The following is a 23,198-nucleotide window of genomic DNA, read 5'->3' as shown; positions in this document are numbered from 1 at the left end:
TTCAAGGACAGAAAAAAAGAATCTGCTTTGTTTCCTATACATGTTGACACCCCTCAGACTTTCCATCAGTGTGAGGCCCTGGGGAGCACTATAGTGATTAGAATCTAATCTATATGGCATATGACCGATAGACTGATCTACTGTTTGAATGGCATTATTTGTAGTTATAGCGATTTTTGAAATGCAAGACAATTGGCTCTGTTTCTTGACAATCACCACCTACAATGAATGCTCTGATACAGCTAAACTAAATTAATTGCAGTTCCCAAGAGATTACAGACAGCCTTGTCTCAAGGCCATTCCATAGGCTCCACCCTCTTGCTAGATTCCCTTCCCTCCCCTCCCAGCATCCTGCACCCCACACTCATCTTCAAGATTCACTAGGGATAGATGTCACTGTAGCCCTGATAAACACATATCTGCAGACAGAGAAAAACTTTTAAAAGCAATAAGTTTTCATTATTGAGGAAAAACATATACAGGATGACTATCCCTCATCCAAACTGTCTGGGGCTAGAAGTTTCAGGTTTTGGATTTTTTCAGGTTTTGGAATATTTGCATTATACTTACTGGTTGAGCATCCCTAATCTAAAAGTCCAAAATCCAAAATACTCCAATGAGCATTGAATTTGAGCATCATGTTGGGGCTCAAAAATTTTCAGATTTGAGATCATCTCAGATTTCAGATTTTTGGATTAGGAATGCTCAACATGTATTGGTTTACAGACTACAGGTGAATTATAATATTCTCTTTAAATAGTGTTTTAATGTTAACATTTTATTAAATTTTTAATTTTGTGAATATAAGTGAATCTACCAAAAGATATATGTTTTATTTCTATAAAATTCCTTGGATACTTTACATTCTTTTGGGAAATGTTGACTTAGGGAAAGCAGTTCATAGGACCAGTGTTGCAAGTTCTGAAGTTACTTCCTGGAAGAACTCTGATAGGTTAAAGAAGTTTACAAATGCACATGTAATGTGTATCTTCGTTTGAAACGTTGCCATATTACTAATATTTCCTCTACTCACCAGTAAAAGAATGTCAGGTTTCCCCACCAGAGCCAGGGCTGTAGAGAGTTTCCGCTTGGTTCCCCCACTGTAGGTGGCCACAGGTTTGTCCGCATGGGCTTCAAGGTGTAAGCGCCTCACAAGGTCTCCAGCAACCTGGAAGAGAGGAACTGCCGGTGAGCATTCACCAAGGTGCCCACCAGACACCTGGCTCTCAGCCTTGAATCCTGCTCCGTCTTCCTGCCACCCCTGCCCGCCCCACCCTGGCCCACCCCTCACGCATACAACCAAATACAACATCTCTTGGAACACTCCCCTTCCATATATAGGGAGTAACTAAGAAAGAAAAGATGGGAGTTTTCTGTGCCTGGAGAAATCGAAGTGATGGTCAAAATCCTTGGTTCTGGAGCTCAGAGGAGCAGGGTGGGAAAGAGATGTAGAATCAGAGCTGAGCCAGAATACCCACATTAAGGTGAGCCAAAAAGAAGACTGAGAAGGAACTGAGTAGGAATGAAAACAAAAGAGAGAGAGAAAGAGAGAGAGAGGTATCCAAACTACAAGACGGGGACGGCATTCCCCAAACCCCACGCCCACAGACACAGGGGAATCCTGACTCTCTCCGGGGGCACTGAGCTCACAGCACCTTTCAACCTGCCATCTTTTCACACCTCCCTAAAGGCCCAGCTTATTTCTTGATCTTTCCTCAGCAGAAATAATTGTCCCTTCTTCTGTGTCCGTGCAACACTCTACTTAGTACCCCCCCCCATTTTAATTTGTACCATTCTGTGTTTTGTCTGTTCCAGTTCTGTCTCCTATAGTGGGTGGGATCCTCCTGGAGCCCAAATTAAGCCATTTCTTTGTTTCCAACTCTGCATAATTTAAAATTTTTCAAACAGTTTTATTTGCCTCATGTGACCATAGTAGTGTTCATGTAGATTCATTTGTTAGATATCTTCATCCAACCAGGCTGGCCAAGATCATATCTTAATTCAAACTTAGGAGAAGAGGGAAAAACTCTATATGACAATGAAGATGGGTTAATAATTGTGTCCTAAATAACTAAATAAAATATAGCTTTAAATAAATGCATATACTTTTTTGATTAATGCGTAACAGTGGGATTATGACAACAGTAATGATAATAATGAAGATAATCATACGTTAAGAACCTCCAAAAATATTAAAATAATACTTATGCCACCCAATAAAAACTTCTAGCATAAATTGCCCTATTGCTTTACTTGTACAGCCTCAAAATAATTTTTAAAATGAACTAAGAGGCTCAAGGATTGGCCTTGTGGTCAAATAGTGTGAGTTAAGGAAATGCACACTTTAAGGCCTGAAAGATTCATGAGGATGGAATTTGAGTCTTCTGCAACTGCCAATGAAAATCATCTCATGGCCAATAGTTTGTCCTTATTGAAAACAGTAAAGTTGCTTACTCCAGATTGTTTAATATGAACCATCCTTTTCCCCAGCTCCACTCAATCCAAGTATTTAAATTAACATAAGCTGAATAAAAAATGCATTTAAATAAGAAATATTTAAACAAAACACTTTATTTAAAACAAGCAAACAAACACAAATGTTACTAGAAGTGCTGTATGATTTAAGAAATACGATGTATTTGTAGGAATTAGAAAGATGGAAGGTATTAACGCATATTCATCTAAATTTTCCTTAAAGAGGAACTACCAAAAAACAATATGACCAATCCTGGATGAACAGTAACATGAGAGGTGAAGAAAGGTAACCAGGGAGGCTTCCTGAAAGAGGAGGCTCATGTCCCCATAAAAGAGAAAAAAACCTCAGAGCATGATAAACTGTTAGAAAGCTTTATCTTTAGGAAAAAGCAAATGTTAATAGCAGTCAGTCTGGCAAAATGACAAATTTGGAAAATTAGATTTTTGATAATTTTACACACATAAAAATTACAAAAAAAAAGAATGCAAACAATGTTTGTGAGCATATATTAGTAAGAAATTTTTATTTTACTCTCATCCGTTTTATTCAAAGATTATCATAATGAAAAATGATAAACAGACAAATGAAATAAAAAACAATAATAAAAGCATCTGGCTCCAAAGAAATATTCCTTAGAATGATAAAAGTTTTGAATAAATTTGCCAAACTATTATTGCTTATTTTTATGAAACCAGGAAACATTTATCATGTTTTTCAAGTATCACAAAAGGTTAAATGTTGCAGCCTGCAAATCCTGGATTGGTTAACCATGGGAAAGATTCCAGAATATACAGAAACAAATGTATCAGTTTGACCTAATGTTTCTGAATGTCATGTTTTCAGGAAGTAACTGAAAATGGCCTAACAGTAAGTATTTTGTTGCAGTCTTTTCTGTACTCAACACCACTGTCAAAATAATGTCAAACAAAATGCCTCAGCAATCGTGGCTGCCAAAATACTGCCCAAACCCCAGAATGTCAGAAGTTAACAGAATCTCACTCTGCTATTCGGTATTTTTCTCCCATACAGCTATAGAAATTGTACCATACATAAGACAAGAGATTGGGATTCACTCTTTTTTATATCGCCAGAGATTAATCATGTTTGGCACATAGTAGGTCTTCTATAAATATCACTGAACCCCAAATAAATTGCCCAAAGATTCACACATACACCTCTGTATTCCAAAGCCAACGTTTTCAATTAGCACACATAATGGCCACATCAAAAATTTCAATGAGATTAAAGATCAAAATTAATACTTAAGTAGGAAAAAGGAGAGAAGGATTTCAGATGGGAATGCCTTTTTTTCTGACCCTCCCTCTGACAATAACCTCCTGGGCCCTATTCCTCCTATTTTATAACTTCTAACACCTTCTAGCAAAATCAACTGTGAATTGAAGAAAACTTCAAGATAATATCCCTGTCTATAGAGAAAATGATGGAAAGCAAGACACAGCAGGTTGTTTTTTCTGGTCGATATTTGCATGTATTAACAAAAATAAGATGGCTAAGGGCCCTACCTCTTCTATATCACCGAAAATTAAAATGCAGAATTCACCAGTTCTCATACCAATTAACAGTGTTGTTTGGCTGTTTGGGTATGACATTAGCCTGCTATTATTTACTATCATTGACTTCTCTTAAACATTTTTTCTAGCATCCCAGACTTTAAAGCCTGTTTCTCCTGAATCATTTGGTTATAATTTGATGTAAAATTTTTCGCCAGTGTTAAATAAAATTTATCAGATGCCATTGGTTTGGACTGAATTCCTGTACTATGTCCAACAGACCAGACCACAATGGAGTCACTCATGCCAGAGTAACACACCAACAAACCAGATATAAGTTGTTTATCTGAACTTCTGAGAAATCAGGAGAGAGAGAGATAATAGCCAAATTCCCGAAAAGGTCAGTTTAGCAGGCATGATGATGTGCTTTAATATTTACAAGAAAAGTAACTTTGAAACTACCAATCCACTTTTTTTTTTCTGTTTCTTCATTTGCAAGCCCTTTTCTGTCTATAAAACCAGCCAACTGCTCAGTTCATTGGAACACTCATTCAGTTTCATAAAATGAGGTGTTGCCTGATTCTAGAATTACAAATAAAAGCCAATTAAGACCTTTAAACTAAATTTGCTGTAATTTTGTCTTTTGACAACAGCTGATTGAATTCAAGCTCAAATACATACAGTGCACAAAACCGTTTAGTATGAATGATGTGGAAAGTAGGAATCCGTACGTCAGCCTGACGAACCTGAATTCAAGCTGAATGAAGAGGCATGTTTTCCTTACCTAACAGAACGCCTGGAGGGCTGGGGGAGTGAGTGACATGACTACACAGAAGCAACCATAAAGCTGGAGGACAGGTGGACTGTGGTCCCTGGAGCTCGGTGAAGCTCGGCACAAAGCATGAGCTGTGAGGATCTGAGGGACGGAGGAAATGGGCTGTGGGGCTGGGCTGGGAAGGACCCTCCCAGCAAGCACAAGAGGTTTTCCCTCTGGAATCACAGAGGACACAGTGGTGGCTGCCCACAGGACACTGAAGAAAACTGGCAGTTTGTTTTGTTTTGTTTTCCCCAAAATGGCCAACTAGAGAGGGTTGGGGCTAGGCTCCCCTTCCACAAAAAGAGACCAAAACAACAGAGAAACAAATATATTTTAACAGGAACAACTGATAAAATATACTGTAGAGTACCAGGAGAGTGATGAACGGAAGCGTGGAAGACAGAATGGCACCACAGAGAGCATGGCAGGGCATCCAGCCTCTGCCTCATCACAGGGACCAGCTGAGAATCAGGTGGAGAGAAGTAAGTTGGAAAAGACCCCAGTTATGTCCACTACTGCCACAAACACCAGTGACCCCACCACAAGACCATCTCCCAGTCTATTTGGGACCCGTGCCCACTTGGAGAGTAGCTGGGAGTTAGTGTAGCTGCATAGTCTCATAGTGGAAGCCAAAGAAGAGAAAAAAAACCCTCCTGCCCTGAGCAGGTGAGATGCAGCCATCTTGGAGCCAAACCCACAGCAGAAGTGCACCCAATGACATTGACTCCCCTTGTCTGGAATCCTTGCCTGCATTCTACTGTATTCACACATGCACCAGCAGGATCACGGCCCAGGCTTCCTGGAGCACAGGACAGACAGAAAGACTGAGTCTGCAGCATCACAACCTATGGGACATCCCCTCCTCTCCCAAGTAAGTAGGGATACCAGTTAAAAGCAGAAAAACCATGAAGATATGGTAGATCCTTACATTTTCAGCCTGTTCTGCATGGCCTGCAGACCTGCCAAACCTGCTGAACATGCCTGCACTGGCCCACAGCTATTCTGGTGGTAACTCTGGCTCCTCCCACAGCCCTCCAGATGTTTGCATGGGCACTGGTAGGACCACAACCATGTGGACCTGTCAAACCCACAAATACCTTCACCAGCCCACAGCCAGCCCAGTAGTAGTCCCACCTCCCTCTATGACTGTGCACACATTTATAAGGGTGACTGCAGGACCATATCCCTGGCTGCCTGGAGCCTAGGCCAGACAGAGGCACTGAGACCCCAGCATCTGAGCCCATGAAACATTCCCTCTCCTCCCCCTCAGGGCAGGGAGGCAGACCAGCTAGGTGGGGAAGCCAGCAGCAAGCAATTATTCCCCACATCTATGTGCACCACCCCTGCACAATCCATGTACCCACCGAGTCCACAGGGTGCCCATGCAGACAGCCAGCACAATGGTGGTCCTTCCTCTTGCCATAGCCCTCCACAGCTCTAAAGAGCTCCTGGGTCCCATGGCATCCATGCAGGCCTTCTCCGGACTCATCAGCTGATCCAGTGGCCTTCTACAGAGCTATCAGTACCGACTGCAAAAGTGTACACCTGCTCACTCACTGACAGCATATCACCCACCCTAACAAGAAATCCACCCCAATGAGAAAGTGCCATGGGCCCCACCAGCTAGACCACAAAGTCACAAACAACTGCAAGATTGAATACAGTTGAAGAAGTCACACAAAGGCTGCACTACCATACTTACCCAGATCCAAACTCAAAATGCCCAATTCTAGGAGTGGTTTTTGAAAGGAGAGACTCTTTCCTGAAGAAGTTTTCTATATCAACAGTCGATATAGGAAACTTCTATCAGAAAACTTCTGCAGGAAAAAGTCTCTCCATTCAAAAACCACTCCTATAATTAAAATAAGCAACTATACCACTAGATGCCCAGACATCAGTGCAGAGATACCAGAACCATGAAAACAACAGGGAAATGTGACTCCCCACAAAGAATACAAAAATTCTTCAACCAGACTCCAAACAGCAGGAAATCAACAAATCATCTGAAGAGGAATCCCAAAGGGCAATACTAAGGAAAATCAAAATTGTGGATGAAGAAGTAGACATAAATAACAATGAAGTCATAAAGAAAATCCAGGACATGTATGAGAAATTTAACAAAGAGAAAGAAACAATAAAAAATTTCAAGCAGAAATGCAGAACTGAAGAATTCATTCAACAAAATAAAAAATACAACTGAGAACATAAGCAGCAGGCTAAAACAAGCAGAAGAATGAATGCCTGAACTAGAAAACAGGCTTTTTGAATTAGCACAGTTGGACTAAAAAAAAAAAAAAAAAAGATTTTTAGAAATAAAGAAAACCTGTGGGACCTTTCTAAGAACCTTAAGCATATAAACATCCATATTATGGGTGTATTAGAAGGTGAAGAGAAAGCAAAAGGCCTTGAAACCTTATTTTCAAAGGCATTGAAAACTTCCTATTATGAGAGATACAGTCTTACATATCGAAGAAGCTCAAAGATCCCAAGATTCAACCCAAAAAAGACCTCCCTGAGACACATTATAGTCAAATTATCAAAAGACAAAGACAAAGAATTCTAAAAACAGGAAGAGAAAAGCATCAAATCACCTGTTAGGCAATCTCCATCAGGCTAACAGCAGACTTCTCAACAGAAACCCCACAGGCCAGGAGATTGTGTGAGGACATATTCAAAGTACTAAAAGAAAAATCTGCCAACCAAGAATATTTATCCAGAAATGCTTTCCTTCAGAAACGGAAAAGAAATAGTATCTTTGCCAGACAAACAAAAACTGTGGGAATTCATCACCACAAGACCAGCCTATAAACAAATCCTCAAGGGAGTTCTACATCTGGAATCAAAAGAGAGTTAGATGTCACCATAAATACATGAGATCAAATAAACCCTCTAGCAGAACAGATATATAAATGAGAAAGAGAAAGAAAATGTATCCAATCACTACAAAAAACCCACCAAACAGCAAAGATAAACAATAAAAGGAAAAGAAAGGAACAAGGGAAAGTTAAAAGAACCATAAATAAATTGATAAAATGGCAGGAATAAGGCAATACCTTTTAATAACAACTCTGAATGTAAATGGATCAAATTTCCCACTTAAAAGATATAGACTAGATGAATGGATAAGAAAACTAGAACCAACTATATTCTGCCTGCAAGGAACTCATGTCATCAATAAAGACAAAGATAAATAATGGAGGGATGGAAAAAGACATTCCATCTTCAAATAAACAACCAAATATTACATCTCCAAGAACTAGAAAATTAAGAAAAGTCCAATACCAAAACTAGGAGATGAAAAGAAATAATTAGGATCACAGCAGAACTAAATGAAATAGGGACCAAAAATATGAAACATACACACAAAAAACCCAATGAAACAAAAAGTTGGTTTGTGAGAAGATAAACAAAACAGACAAGAAATTGGCCAGACTAACTAAAAAAAAGAAGAAAGGACACCCAAATAACAAAAATCAGAAATGAAAAAGGAGACACTACAACCAATACCATGGAAATACAGAGAATCATTAGAGACTATTATGAGCAACTATATGCCGTAAATTTGAAAATATGAAGGAAATGGATAAATTTCAGGACACATACAAACTGCCAAGACTGAACCAAGAATAAATAGAAAACATGAACAGACCAATAATGAGCAATGAGATTGAAGCAGTATTCAGCAGTCTCCAAACAAAGAGGCCAGGACTGGATGGCTTCACTGCTGAATTCTACCAAATCTTTAAAGAACAATTAATACCAACCCTTTTTAAACTATTCAAGAAAATTAAAAGACAGGCCATTCATCCAAACTTATTCCTCCAAATAAGGCCAGCATCACTCCAATACCAAAACCAGACAAAGATACAGCAACTACAACAATAACAAAAAACTAAAGGTCAAAATTCTTTATGAACATAGACGCAAAAATCCTCAACAAAATACTAGCAAAGAGAATAAAACAACTTACCAACAATATTATACACCATGATCAAGTGGGGTTCATCCCTGGGATGCAAGGATAGTTCAACATATGCAAGTCAATAAATGTGATACACCCCATCAACAAAATCCAGTACAAAAACCATATGATGTCTCAATAGATTCAGAAAAAGCATTTGACAAAATTCAACATCCCTTCACAATAAAGACTCTCAACAAATTAGGTATAGAAGGAAAGTATCTAAATATAATAAAAGCCATTTATGACAAACCTTCCACCAACATCATCTCAAATGGAGAATAGTTGAAAGATTTTCCATTAAGAATAGGAAAAAAACAAGGATGCCCACTCTTATCACTCCTCTTTAACACAGTATTGGAAATACTAGCCAGAGCAATCAGGCAAGAGAAAGAAATAAGGGGCATCCAAACTGGAAAAGATGAAGTCAAACTGTCCCTGTTTGCAGATGACATGGTCCTATACACAGAAAAATGTATAAATTCTACCAAAAAAGTTCTAGAGATGATAAATGAATTCAATAAAGATGCAGGGTACAAAATCAACACACAAAAATCAGTAGCATTTTTATACTCCAATAACGAACTAGTAGGAATAGAAATCAAGAAAGCAAGCCCATTTATAATGGCAACCAAAAGAATAAAATACCTAGGAATAAATTTAATCAAGGAGGTGAAAGATCTCCACAATGTGAACTACAAAACACTGATGAAAGAAAATAAAGAGGACACCAGAAGATGGAAAGACATCCCATGCTCTTGGGTTGGAAGAATTAACATTGTGAAAATGTCCATACTACCCAAAGCTATGTATAGATTCAATGCAATCCTCATCAAAATACCAATGACATTATTTGCAGAAATAGTAAAGACTATCCTAACATTCATATGGAACAACAGGAAACCTCAAACAGCCAAAGTAATACTGAGCTAAATAAATAAATAAATAGATAGATAGATAGATAGATAGATAGATAGATAGATAGATAGATAGATAGATAGAAAGAAAGAAAGAAAGAAAGAAAAAAAGAAAGAAAGAAAGAAAGAAAGAAAGAAAGAAAGAAAGAAAGAAAGAAAGAAAGAAAGAAAAAGAAAGAAAGAAAGAAAGAAAGAAAGAAAGAAAGAAAGAAAGAAAGAAAGAAAGAAAGAAAGAAAGAAAGAAAGAAAGAAAGAACAGGAGGCATTATATGACCTGACTTCAAATTATACTACAAAGGTGTACTAACCAAAACAGCATGGTACTGGTATAAAAACAGACACATGGTGCAATGGAATAGAATAGAGAACCAAGAAATCAACCTACATAGCTACAGCTAGCTGATTTTTGACAAAGGTTCCAAGAACCTACATTGGGAAAAGGACAACCTCTTCAACATATGGTGCTGAGAAAATGGGATATCCACATGTAGAAAAATGAAACTAGACCTGTACCACTCTCCATATACCAAAATCAACTTAAAATGGATTAAAGACTTAAATATAAGACCAGAAACTATAAAACTACTAAAAGAAAACACAGAGGAAACAGTTCAGGATGTAGGAGTGGGCAAAATAACTTTATGAATAAGACCTCAAAAACATGAACAACAAAACAGAAAATAAACAAATGGGATGATTTGAAACTAAAAAGCTTCTGCTCAGCAAAGGAAACAATCAACAGAGTAAAAAGACAACCTACATAATGGGAGAAAATATTTGCACACTATACATCCAACAGGGGATTAATATTCATAATATACAAGGAACTCAAACAACTTAACAGTAAAAAGCCAAATAACCCAATTAAAAGTTTGGCAAAGGAGCTGAATAGACATTTCTCAAAAGAAGGTATATAAATGGCCAACAAGTATATGAAAAAATTCTCAATATCACTAAACATCAGGAAAATGCAAATCAAAACCACATTTACATGTCATCGTGCACCAGTCAGACTGGCTATTATCAAAAAGACAGGGAATAACAAATGCTTGCGAGGATGTAGAGAAAGGGGACCCCCTCCTGCACTGTTTGTGGGACTGTAAAGCCATTAGGAAAAACAGTATGGAGATTTCTCAAACAGTTATAGACAGACCTACCATATGGTCCAGCAATCCCACTACTGGGTTTATACCCAAAGGAACGGATATCATCACATTAAGGAATACCTGCACTCTCATGTTTATCACAGTTCTATTTACAATAGCCCAGATATGGAGTCAACATAAATGTTCATAAACAGACAAGTGGAAAAGCAAAATGTGGTATATATACACAATTGAATACTATTCAGACATAAAAAAGAAAGAAATTCTGCAATTCACAGGTACATTGATGAGCTTGCAGATAATTATGTTAGGTGAAACAAGCCAGGCACAGAAAGAGAAATACTGCATGCCCTCACACATAAGTGGGAGCGGAAGGAAGAAAAGGAAGAAAAGGAAGAAAAGGAAGAAAGGAAGGAAGGAAGGAAGGAAGGAAGGAAGGAAGGACGGAAGGAAGGAAGGAATAAAAATAACGTGTTGAACTTTCAGAAAGAGAGAACAGAGCTGTGGTTACTAGAGGTGGCAAAGGGAGAGGTAGAGGGAGGCTAGCAAGAATTGGTTAATGGACACAAGGAATGATTCCGTTTTGTAATGGTGAATATGCTAATTATCCTGATTTGATCATCACACATTATAGACAGGTATTGATACTCAACTCTGTACCCCACAAATACATTTAATCAATTATTTTTCAGTAAGAAAAAGAAAAGGAGAGATGGAAGCCTGGAGCAAAGAAACAACATGAGCAACAGATAAACCGGGAAAAAACACATTCCCTATCTACAAATCCTGGAGGCCTGGATTTCAGGCCCACGTGTCGGGCTCAACTCTAGCCCAATGGAAAGTAAACCAATACTAGGAGCTCCATGTTAGAGGAGCCATGCAGTAACTCCACAGTGTCCACTTCTTTGGCCACTCCAGGGGCATAAAAAATAAGGCTGAGTTGTTAATGGCACTAGGAATTCCATCTCACACAATTTGCAATCTGAATATACTAAGAGTCATGGTAGTGCCTTAATCAAGAACATGTATTCTGGAGCAGGTTTATCTGGTTTCAAAACAAAACTCTGCCACATATTAGCCATGGGACTTGGGTAAGTTACATATAAGCATCTTATCTATTTCATATGGTTGATGTGAAATACTTAGAATAAATATTGAAATATTAGCTACAAATGATTGTTTTCTGTTATTTTATAATAGTCCCTTCTGGTCACCTTGTGATAAGCACCACAGAATGGATATATCTGTTCTATATTTTAAATATTCCCAAAACTTATAGAAATTTACCAGAAAGGGAGCTAACTCCTTTAGGAATAGGTGGAAAAGTGTTCTGACATATTAGAAACTTTTGAACAAACAAGTAGCAATACTGTCTGCAATATCAGCTCCAGTTTTATCAAAAAAATCAAGCCAGTTCCTGAACGGTAACTGTTAAAATACCTTTTCTCAGTGGAGCAGTTCAGAAGAACAAGGTTGTAAGACAGCTGAGAGTCAGAGGCAATTTGAGCACAGGAAGCACCAGGTCTTACTATATTAACAAGTATATTTTCACAGGCACATTTTCCCTGGACAACAAAGGGGCCAGCTTTGAGTTTTGCCAAGCATCCAACTCTTTAATCAAAAACTAACAAGGGAGAGCTGCCAGAGATGAACACTTTATTAAAGACTGAGCCAATAATTAGTCCTGGATTCCAATAGCTGTTTAACTGCCATGAGCAGGTCTCCAGTGGGATGGTCAGTTATCTCTGCTTTACTAAGATCAGAGATGGGTAAGGCGGCCAAGGTCCCTGCAATGATGTGGATAGATTCTGTTCTGGTTTCACTTAGAGTTACAGAGCATACAGAAGAAAGAAAGGCTGAAGCATTACCGCAACAGCACAGAGAATGAATTTTCATGGACCAGTGAAGACAACGACTATTAGTTTTGTCCCCTCTGGGTCCTGTGATGTTCCATCTCCTGCATGACATAACTGAAAATGCACCACATAAGCTGCTTATTTTTGCTCCTAGCCCAAAATACAGAAATCCAAGGAGCTCCCCAGACTCTCCACCAGATGGTACAGAAAAGGTAAAAATGTGCCTTAAGTAACTGGCATTCCTGGGGCTCTGTATCTGCAATGTCCTCTGAGGTGTCAGTCAAGGCTGTCTGCTCTGCTTCACTGACTACTGGGTGCAACAGGAGAAATGGCAGCTGCCTCTTGCTCTCTCTGTTCCACCTGCCTCTCCCTCCTCTCACAGACATTGAGGGGTGGGGGTCCTGCCATTTCTGCCTCTTCTTCATTCCCCTGAGGACACCCAGAAAGAACCCCCAGGCAGGGAACTGTCAGCCCACTCACCAGGAAGTCATTTATTCCAATAACCCCCCAAATTCCACATATACTCTGTTCCCACTCCTCTGTAAGCCCTAGGGATATGGAATTTATAATATTTGTTCCTTAATACAAGTAAGTAGTCTAGTTAATGCAAAAGGTATTTAGAGGGAGAAAAAAGCAATGGATACAAAGTTACAAATTATGTTATTTATGCTTTAACTCCTACCACATGCTATCCTTACACAGATACATTTTAAATATATAAAATAAATACAATGTACATATTTTCAACTTTTTTTCAGTAAAATCATATTGGAAAATATCTTTCAGGTAAGTTTATCTGATGCTATGGTTCTTTTTGGTCATAGGGTGACAGACTTGCATTGGTGCTGGAAGTGTTCACCAAGCATTCCTCAGCGGGTCTCTTTCTCTGGAAAACCCCAGGGACACTTACCTCAGGGATGCACTGCTTTGGAATCCCACGCAGGCTGCAGTAATAATGGAGATGTTCCCACCCAGTCAGAAGCTCATCCAGGGCGTCCTGCTGCGGACAGTAGCCAATGAGAACACCTGCCATGCCAGCAGAAGATAGATCCACATCTCTGCGAGAGAAGTAGTACAGGCTGAGAACAGCAGGCTTCCCAAACGAGCATCAACCCAGTTCTTAAATGTAACTCATCAATAAGAAGCCCACTGCTGTTTGTTTAATACAATTAATTCATTTCACATAAAAAAATCAATTAATGAGAACTGAAAGGGACCAGAATATGCCACCCCAAAATATGCCTCTTTAGCATATAGATTATTATGAGCTAAATGCAATTGAGAAACAGCAGATGCAGGAAAATGTAAATGATGGTGTGCTTTTAATTTCAAATTCCAATTATTCACTGCAGATATATAGGAAAATAGTTGAGAGCATACTTTGGATAATTCCTATTCTTTTAAATGTGTTATGTTTTATGGCTCAGAACGTGGTCTATCTTGGTGAATGTTCCATGTGAGTATGAGAACAATGTGATTTCTGTTGTCATTGGATAAAGTATCCCATAAAGGTTAATTATATTCAGTTGTCTTTGTCAGTTTGAGCTACTATAACAAAATACCATAGACTGGCTGGCTTAAACAACAAGACATTTGTTCCTCACAATTCTGGAGGCTGGGAAGTCCAAGATCGAGGCACTGGCAGATTAGGTGTCTACTAAGAGCCTTCTTCCTGCTTTGCAGATGGCGACCTTCTTGCTGTATCCTCACATGCTTGAGAGAGAGATGGCTATGGTCTCTCTTCCTCTTCTCGTAAGGATACTAATCCCATCATGGGGGCCCCACACTCATGATTTCATCTAAACCTAGTCACCTCCCAAAGGTCCTGTGTCCAAATAGCATCACATTAGGGGTTAAAGCTTCAGCGCATGAAGCTGGGAAAGGGGGAAAAACTATTCAGTCTGTAGCTCCCCCTGATTGATGGTTCTGTTAAATTCAAATAGGACTCACAGACTTTTTGCCTGCTGGACCTGCCCATTTTCTGATAGAGGGTTGTTAAAGTCTTCAGCTACAATAGTGGATTCATCTATTTCTTCTTTCACTTCTGTAAGTTCTGCCTCATGTATTTTGATGTTCTGTTGTTAGGGACATACATGTTAAGGATTGCTATGTCTTTTTGAAGAACTGACTCCTGTATCATGTAATGCCCCACTTTATCACTGATAATTTTCCTTGTTCTGAAACCTCTTCTCTCTGAAATTAATATACCTATTCCTAATTCCTTCCTCCTATTACTTAAACATTGTTGATATTCCTTTTATTTAGGCATCAGCTATAATCACTGAATACGCTCTTGACATTATTATTTTGAACAAACTGTTACCTGTAACTAACAGTAACAAATATAAACAATTTTATTTTACCTTCACTTATTGTCTCCAACATTCTTTCTTTCTTTATGTAGATCTGATTTTCTGACCTATATCATTTCCCTTCTTTCTGAAGAATTTCTTATAACATTCCTTACAAAGCAGATCTACTGATAACAAATTCCCCCAATTTTTGCGTGACTGAGAAAGATTTTATTTCTCCTTCACTTTTCAAGGATAATTTCACTGGATACAGGTTGGCAGTTCTTTTCTTTCAACCCTTTAAATATCTCACAGGACTCTTCTTGTTTCCATCATTTCTAAAGAAAAAAACACGGTGACTCTTATCTTTGTTTCTCTGTAGGTCAGGTGGTTTTTCCCCTCTGGCTTCTTCAAGATTTTTTCTTTGTCTTTGATTTTCTGCAGTTTAAATATGATAAACCTACGTGTGGAATTTTTGGCATTTATCCCGATTAGCATTCTCTGAGCTTCTTGGATCTGTACTTCAGAGTCTCCTAATTTTGGAAACTTGTCAGTCATTATTATTTCAATATTTTTTCTGTCCCATCTCTCTTTCTCTTTCTCGTACTACCATTACTCATACGTTATGCCTTTGGTAATTTTCCTATATTTCTTTGATGTTCTGCTTTATCTTTCTTAGTCTTTTTTCTCTTCCTTCTTTAGTTTTGGAAGTTTCTAGTGACATATCTTCAAGCTCACTAATTTTTCTCTCAGCTGTGTCCAGTCTACCAACAAGTCCACCAGGACATTCTTCATTTCTGATACAGTGTTTTTGTTTTCTAGCATTTCATTTGGATTCTTAGAGTATCCGTTCCTTTGCTTACATTACTTTTCTTGGATGTTAAACTTTTTCAATTAGAACCATTAGCATATTAATTCTAGTTATTTTTAATTCCCTGTGTGATAATTATGAAATTTCTGCCATATCTGAGTCTGCTTCTGAAGTTTGCTTTGTCCTTCCAGACTTTTGTGTAATTTAGCATGCCTTTTAATTCTTGTTGGAAGCCAAACATGATGTATTGGGTAAAAAAAAACTTAGATAAATAGGTATTAAGTGTGAAGTTTGATGTTTATATGGCTGGGAGTTAGGCTGTGTTTACTGGTGACTGCAGCTGTGGTGTCATATTCGACAATTTCCTCTAGTGTCCTTGTTTTGATCTCCATAGTTGTCTATAGACTTGCCTAGGGAATCCATCTTTAAAAGGGTCTGAGGCTTGTAGCTCTCATAGTTAGTTACAGATCCTTGTTATAAAGTAGCTCCACAAATGTGGTAAAATGTTGGTTGACAAGAAGAATTCCATAGCCCTGTGATAAGGTCTTAATCTTCTAGAAACTAACACCTCAGTCAGTTTCCCCAAAGGGAAGGCACTTTTAAGTACAGAAAGTTCTTGGCTTATTTCCATAGATGACTTTTCTATATCCATTTCTGGAAGCATAAAGGGATTTTCTGCAGTTTCCACAGTGAGAACCATGTAGGATTTCTGTAGTAATACTCTCTATGTAGGATTTCTGGAGGTAAGACCCACCCTAAGATTGGGAGGTCCCCTGGGTGCTTTTAACTCTCAAGTTAGTCCACACTGAGCCTACATCAATTTTTCATTACAGTTGAAGTGTTTGTACTGATGCTGGTTCCATCTGGGGTCTTCTGCTCTTAGGTCCCTGCTACCAGTAAGCTGTGACCTCTGTATTCCCCGACTTTCTCCCCAGCTCTGGGGCAGCAGCTTGCTCTGACGTCAATCCTCTGATGGAGTTCAGAAGACTTGGTCATTTTCAGTTTTTCTGGTATTTTCTTGTTGTGAGGATGGAAGTGACAACTTGCAAGCTCTTTAAATGTTGTACAGAAAACTCTGTAACCTTTTCACTAGAGTTTTTCTTTCATTTCTTCATGTTCCACATCCCTGCCCCCCAGAAAGAGCTATAGAATTGAAATACACCCCCATTCTCTATATTATCTACCATTTCCTCACATATCAATTCAGTGGGTTTTCATCTACACCCAGGGACAATTTTTCAAGTTTTTCCCTGGTATCACTAATTTAATATTCCGCACTTTTTTTTTTTTTTTTTTTTTGTCGTTTTTTCGTGACCGGCACTCAGCCAGTGAGTGCACAGGTCATTCTTATATAGGATCTGAACCCGCGGCAGGAGCGTCGCCGCGCTCCCAGTGCAGCACTCTACCGAGTGCGCCACGGGGCTCGGCCCAATATTCCGCACTTTTAATTCTGCTTGTGTATGTGACAAATACACCAGAAAACTGGATTTAAGATCTACTGGAAATTTAGTTTTCTTAATAGTATCTCCTATCTATATAGGAACAGTAGTTCCTAATGTAAAGCGAGCTAAACCTAAAGCAGGCAGAAGAAATCATAAGGATTAGAGTAAAAATAAATAAGATGGGAAAGAAACAACAGACAAAATAATCAGAATCAAAAGTGAAAAGATCAACAAAATTCACAAACTTTTAGCTATTGATCAAGAAAAAATGGGAGAAGGTTTAAATTATTAAAATCAGAAATAAAGCATTTCTACCAACCTTAAAGAAATAGAAAAGTGTATTACGGAACCGTATACACATTTATATATCATCAAATTAGGTGCCCCCGAAAAAATGGACAAATTCCTAGAAAGACACAAGTACTGAAAGTGACCAAGTGAGAAAGAGAAGATCTAAACAGATCTATAACAATTTTGTAAAGAGATTGAGTTAGTAATAACATAAACAAACAAAAAGAAAAACAAATGCCCACAAATAAAAGCGCAGGACCAGATGGTTTCACTGATGAGTTCTACCACATGCTTGAAGATGAATTAACATCCACCCTTCACAGACTGTTTCAGAAAACATTAGAGGAAACAACACTTCTAAACTAATTCTATGAGGCTAGTATTACCCTGATATCAAAACCAAAGACATACCAAGGAAAGAAAAACTACACAGAAAAGAAATTCATGAACATATTTCTTGGAAATAGAGATACATAAATTTTCAAGAAAATACAAGCAAATTGAACCAAGCCTCATATAAACAGAATTAGACACCATGACTAACTGCATTTACCTCAGGAATTTAGGGTTAGTTTAATAAATGAAAATCAGTCAATTAGCATACACTACATTAATGGAATAAAGGACTAAACTCACACAATATCTCAATAAACACAGAAAAAGCATTTGACAAAACTCAACAGCCTTTCACAATAAAACAGTTTTAAAAAAACCGAAGACAAAAGGGATTTTATTGTATAATTTCGCTTACACGAAATTTAAAGAACAGGAAAATTCATAGAGACAGAAAGTAGATTAATGATTGCCAAAGGCTGGGAGAGGGGGAAACAATGGGGAATGACTGCTAATTCGTAGAGTTTCTTTTCAAGGTGATGAAAATGTTCTGAAATCAGATAGTGAAAAATCATTGCACAACTTTCCAAATATTTTAAAAACTACTGAATTGTTATACTTAAAATAGTAAATTTTATGGTATGTGAATTATATCTCAATTAATTAAAACACTGTCAGTATTTACAAAAGCTGAACATACACATGCTCCATGGAAGCAATGTTATTCATATGTGCAGCAGGAAATGTTCATAGCAAATACCTGTGAATACAAATGAAAATGAAACTATTCTGACATGAAACAACATGTATGTTCTCACTAACATGATACTGTGGGAAAGAAACTACTCACCAAAGAGTACACACTATATAATACATTTACATAAAATTCGCAAACAAGCAAAACTAATCTATGGTGATAAAAGTCAAAACAGTGTTTATCTTTGGTTTGCAAGCAGTTATGAAGCGGGTTTTTTGGGGTCCCGGCAATGGTTTATTTCCTAATAATAGTTATATGTATGCTAACACTATAAAAATTTATCAACCCATATGCTTATAATAGGATATACCTCAATTTTAAAATTGTTGTTAATCTCTAGCATCTTAATTGATAAATCACATAACACAAATTTTAATTATTAAAAAATATGAACTATATATTTAAAAAATCCTAAACCATTTAAAAATGTGGAATATATATTCATATATCCTTTGTACTGTTCAGTGACCCCAGGTCGCTTCCTCCCTCTGCACTACCCACAGCCCATATTTGTTCTTTCTGGTTGGTATCTTTGAACTTTGGAACAGGTGAATAATGACAGTCTGGGGATGCAGGGATTCAATAACGGAAAAGGTCTTCCTGCCTTCAAAACAACCCATCATCCAATGCAGTAATGGCTGCCTAATTTCTAATTATACAGGAGTTATATATTTTAAGGGCATGATTTTACAATAGAGTGAAATGAAGAGCTTTTTGTTCCACTTTCAGAACAGGATTTCTTCTGTTTGCTGTGCAATTAAAATGTTTGCATTTGCTATGTAGTTAGTGGAAATCACCTCCTTGTTGAAATCTTGCACGCAGAATATCTCTCAGTTGTATGGCTTTTATATTAATTAATGTCTGTCATTGTAGGTAGTTGTGTAGAATGTTTGCACAGAGGATCTAGAGTCTACTGAACCACAGCAAAGCCAGGTACTCGAACAGCAGTAAAGACATGTGAAGTCAAATCGTACTAAGTGGTTTCACTTGCTCTATTTCATTACCTTAGATACCAGCCGCTCTCTGAATAGCTAAACTTCTGTATCTAAATTTTGGGGAAAATAAGGGTCTGGGAAGATTAACCCAACAACTCAAAGTTTAAGTGAACAGGACCCATTTTGAATGGTGTTTTATTATAATCCAGATAAAGACACTAAGTGGGCATAGCCTTGTGCAGATGTGCATATAAAAGGAGGTCATGTGATAATGAGGCTCTGGAGTAAGGCAAGAGTTTAACATCTAAACCAGAGTTCATTCTCACTGACCTAGAAGAAGATGAGCTCATTGACATAAATCTTCTATCTCTAAATGATGCTAACCAACAGCTCCTTCACCAAAATCACTGGTCAATCATATTTGTTATTACAAAACACTAGCGTCTATTTTACAGTTTCCACACACTTGCATTTCAGTTATCTCAACCTGATAGTGAAGGTCATAACATTCTGTATGCTTTATGCTTCAGCCTCACTTGGAAAGGCAAGACATTTTTCAGTCCTGGATCTGACATAAAAATGAATTTCAAGTGGCTTTTATCATGATGCATGTAGACTATCTTTTCTTTCTCTTTATTTAATGATATAATAGGTCCAGAAACTCTGGAAAGTAAATAAAATATCTGCAGCACTCTGAGGGGGTATTTGCCAGACCAAGAACCTTTTTTCTCACTTAAGACATTTAATTTCCTTTTTATTATCAGTACTGTGTCAACTGCCAAAGTAAGTCAATGAAATTTAAAAAAAAAAAACAACTGTTTAATGGTTCTAATTTGATTTGCTTTCCAGACAGTATTTTATATCCATTTGCATTCAAACTGCTTGATCTTTTGTTGTCACTGTCCAAACTTCATCGTAGCAGTAGGCCCCAGTTCCCAGTTCACAATCACTATCACCAGTTCACTATCATCAGGTGACTGGATCCTAATAACTGGATTGTTCATGTGTGTTCACATGAATGCCACTGTCTCCTGGTCTTATTGACTCTTGAACATCAGCCATGTGTCAGGAGAAATCCCTGAGCCCAACATCAAAACCGAGACCTGGAATACAATAACAGCTTCAGGAGAGCACTATTTATAATAACTTGACATGGTTTGAAAAAGGATATGATGCTTTCATAGTACTTTGTTTTTCAAATATGGGTCAGGAAGATGTTTTCACTTTCCTCTTTGAAAGCTAGAATAAGTTCATTCTCCAGGTCTAAACACACACACACACACACACAGCAACATACCCACACCACCTATTTAACCATCTAATCCAAGTGGAGTTCTCTCAGGCACTTCAGACTAGTATTTAAACAGAAGTACACTTGCAACATAAGAGAACACAGTCATTCTTTTAGGAGATACATAAGCAATGATTTTTATTTATTTTCCTCCTGAATGAGGGAGAAGCCACAAATCTAATTCAGTCATGTCTTTTCAAAATAGTAAAATTACATGCAATTATATTTTCATACTGCGAAGATTTTTCATTCTTGCCCACCAAGAAAATGTTTTGAGTTTCTGGCAACACGATGGCTTATTAAATTACATATATGTTTTGTTCATAGCCATTGCCAATCTTCCTGTCTAATAACTTATTCAAGGAAGAGACTAAGTTAATACACCAAAGACTTCTTTTTAAAAAATAAATGGTGGCTTCCGCTTATCACTTGTAACACTGTCATCAGCCCTTTCATTTGATTTTTCTCTCATGTGATCTGACTCCATTTGTGACACATACAGGTCCACTTTTAGAAACTATACAGAAAACATTACACAGCTTCTCAGCACTCTTTACCAAATACAACTCTTCCTCAAGGTCGGTGTTAGAGGTAAATCAAAGTCATTGTTAAGTTTTACAGGATCTGGATAATAAATATGAGTGTCACTAATTCATATGATAATTATATGATATATCTTGCATATATTTGTGCTATTTTTCAAATGTAGATTCAAATTATTTTAAATGCGTTATTAATTCTGAGGCACTGGTACTTACCCAGCTTTGTCCTGCCCAGCTGTGGCCATTAGGCACTCATGTTTGCCCAGTTGTGCCCCTCTATGCTGTAACCAAGACCCTCACCTGGATGTCATACAGACCCATCTGCAGCTGCAGCCAGGCCTTGTTTTACACTGTGGTTAACACACCCTGCTTCTTCTTCTCTTTTGTAATTTTCCACCCTGAGACAGAGTCGTAACCACGTAAGATCATAAGATGACTTCTCTTGCCCTGTTACAGAAACCCGAAAATACTATGATATAAAAATAACAGCCCTGCTGCATTCAGGGCTCAGCCTTGGACTGGAGTCCACTGAGCTAATGCCTGCATATCAATAAACCCTGTTTCCTGTTTTAAGCCTCGGTGTTTCCTGCTTCTCCCTGCGAGTTCTCAGTAACCCACTGCAACATTTCTATAACAAATATCAGGAAGAGTTTTTGAACACTAATAGTTCAAACTACTCTAATGTTGGATATCTTTAACTTTTTTCTTAGTTATATAAGGAATTTCCATATAAAGAAATAGTAAAAACTATGACATTTACAAGAAATTGACAGATTGTTAGCACAACTTTTATCTACCTACTTAATATTTTGAATATTTAAGCAAGGGTGGAAACTCACTAGGCTTATTTTCTGAAAGGGGGATTTAAAAAAAAATCCAACATGAAAAGCACAGGTTATTTTACTCTACTATATGTCAAAATCTAACTAAGAATCACTACCATAAAAAATAATAAGTTGAAAATAATGTTGTCAGCAAGATAGCTTCATTTTTTAATTGTTAATAAGTGGGCTATAAACACTAGCTATAAGATGATAATGCTTCCATTTTAAAGCATTCTTTAAAGTTTTCAGGATCTTTCAAAGATTGTAATGTATTGTTCCTCAAAAAAAAAAACTTGGAAAATTCAAGTTGCTATTATTTTACAAATTTATAGAAGGTGGGATTCAGGCACATACATGACAGTTGTACTGTTCTATGTCAATATTCTAGTAAAGTTCTGAGAAACATGTTGCATCTGGAACCTCTCCTGTCAGGCCAAATTTCAGTCCTAAATCTAAGCCATGCTGCTTTTTCAAAAACAAAACAAAACAAAACAAAATGCTAGGGGTAAAAGGATGAAAGGAGAAAATCTATTTCAAAAAGAAGGGGGTGGGTAATGTGTGGAATTAAGGACATACTAATTTTGCTGTTGTTTATACTGATGAGTTCATACAGTCCCTGTAAATAAGTAAAAAATTAAGCATTATATAGAGTTATGTTTGTAGAGGAAATCAGAGAAGCTAAACACAGGTTACAAACACTCCACATTATAAAAAGGAATGTGGGGCCATGCAGAAAAATATATATATAAACAGACAAAAACAAGCAGTCAACAACAACAACAAAAAAACGCAAGCTGTACCATACAGTGAAATAATTACACAAAGGAGGAGTGGTATCTGAGGATTCTAACTCCCAGTTAAAACCCTGTTGTGCACGACTATTCAGGCCTGACTTACAGGCAATTGCAAAGGCTTTACCTGGCAGACTGCACAGGAAGCTGCCCTCCTCCTCTAGACCTGTGCACAGCCAGCACATTGCAGTCTCTGCTGGGGGTTGCAGTCAAGGACTCAGGCCCCCTGGCCAGCCACGCTCTTAC

At 37.7% G+C, this 23,198-nt stretch overlaps 1 protein-coding gene across 1 annotated transcript in view; it reads right to left on the bottom strand.

The window, feature by feature from the left end:
- ABCA13 (ATP binding cassette subfamily A member 13) overlaps positions 1 to 23,198 on the bottom strand; it is a 446,769-nt gene that overhangs the window by 51,278 nt on the left and 372,293 nt on the right. The window contains exons 56-57 of the mRNA XM_063086601.1: positions 13,555 to 13,702; positions 1,034 to 1,168 (exon numbers count right to left, since the gene is read on the bottom strand). Coding sequence (XP_062942671.1) covers positions 1,034 to 1,168; positions 13,555 to 13,702 — 283 coding nt within the window. The remainder of the gene's footprint in view (positions 1 to 1,033; positions 1,169 to 13,554; positions 13,703 to 23,198) is intronic.

Source organism: Cynocephalus volans, chromosome 2 (assembly GCF_027409185.1).
Source record: "Cynocephalus volans isolate mCynVol1 chromosome 2, mCynVol1.pri, whole genome shotgun sequence".
Taxonomy (NCBI): domain Eukaryota; kingdom Metazoa; phylum Chordata; class Mammalia; order Dermoptera; family Cynocephalidae; genus Cynocephalus; species Cynocephalus volans.
This window is presented reverse-complemented; position numbering and strand designations above follow the sequence as displayed.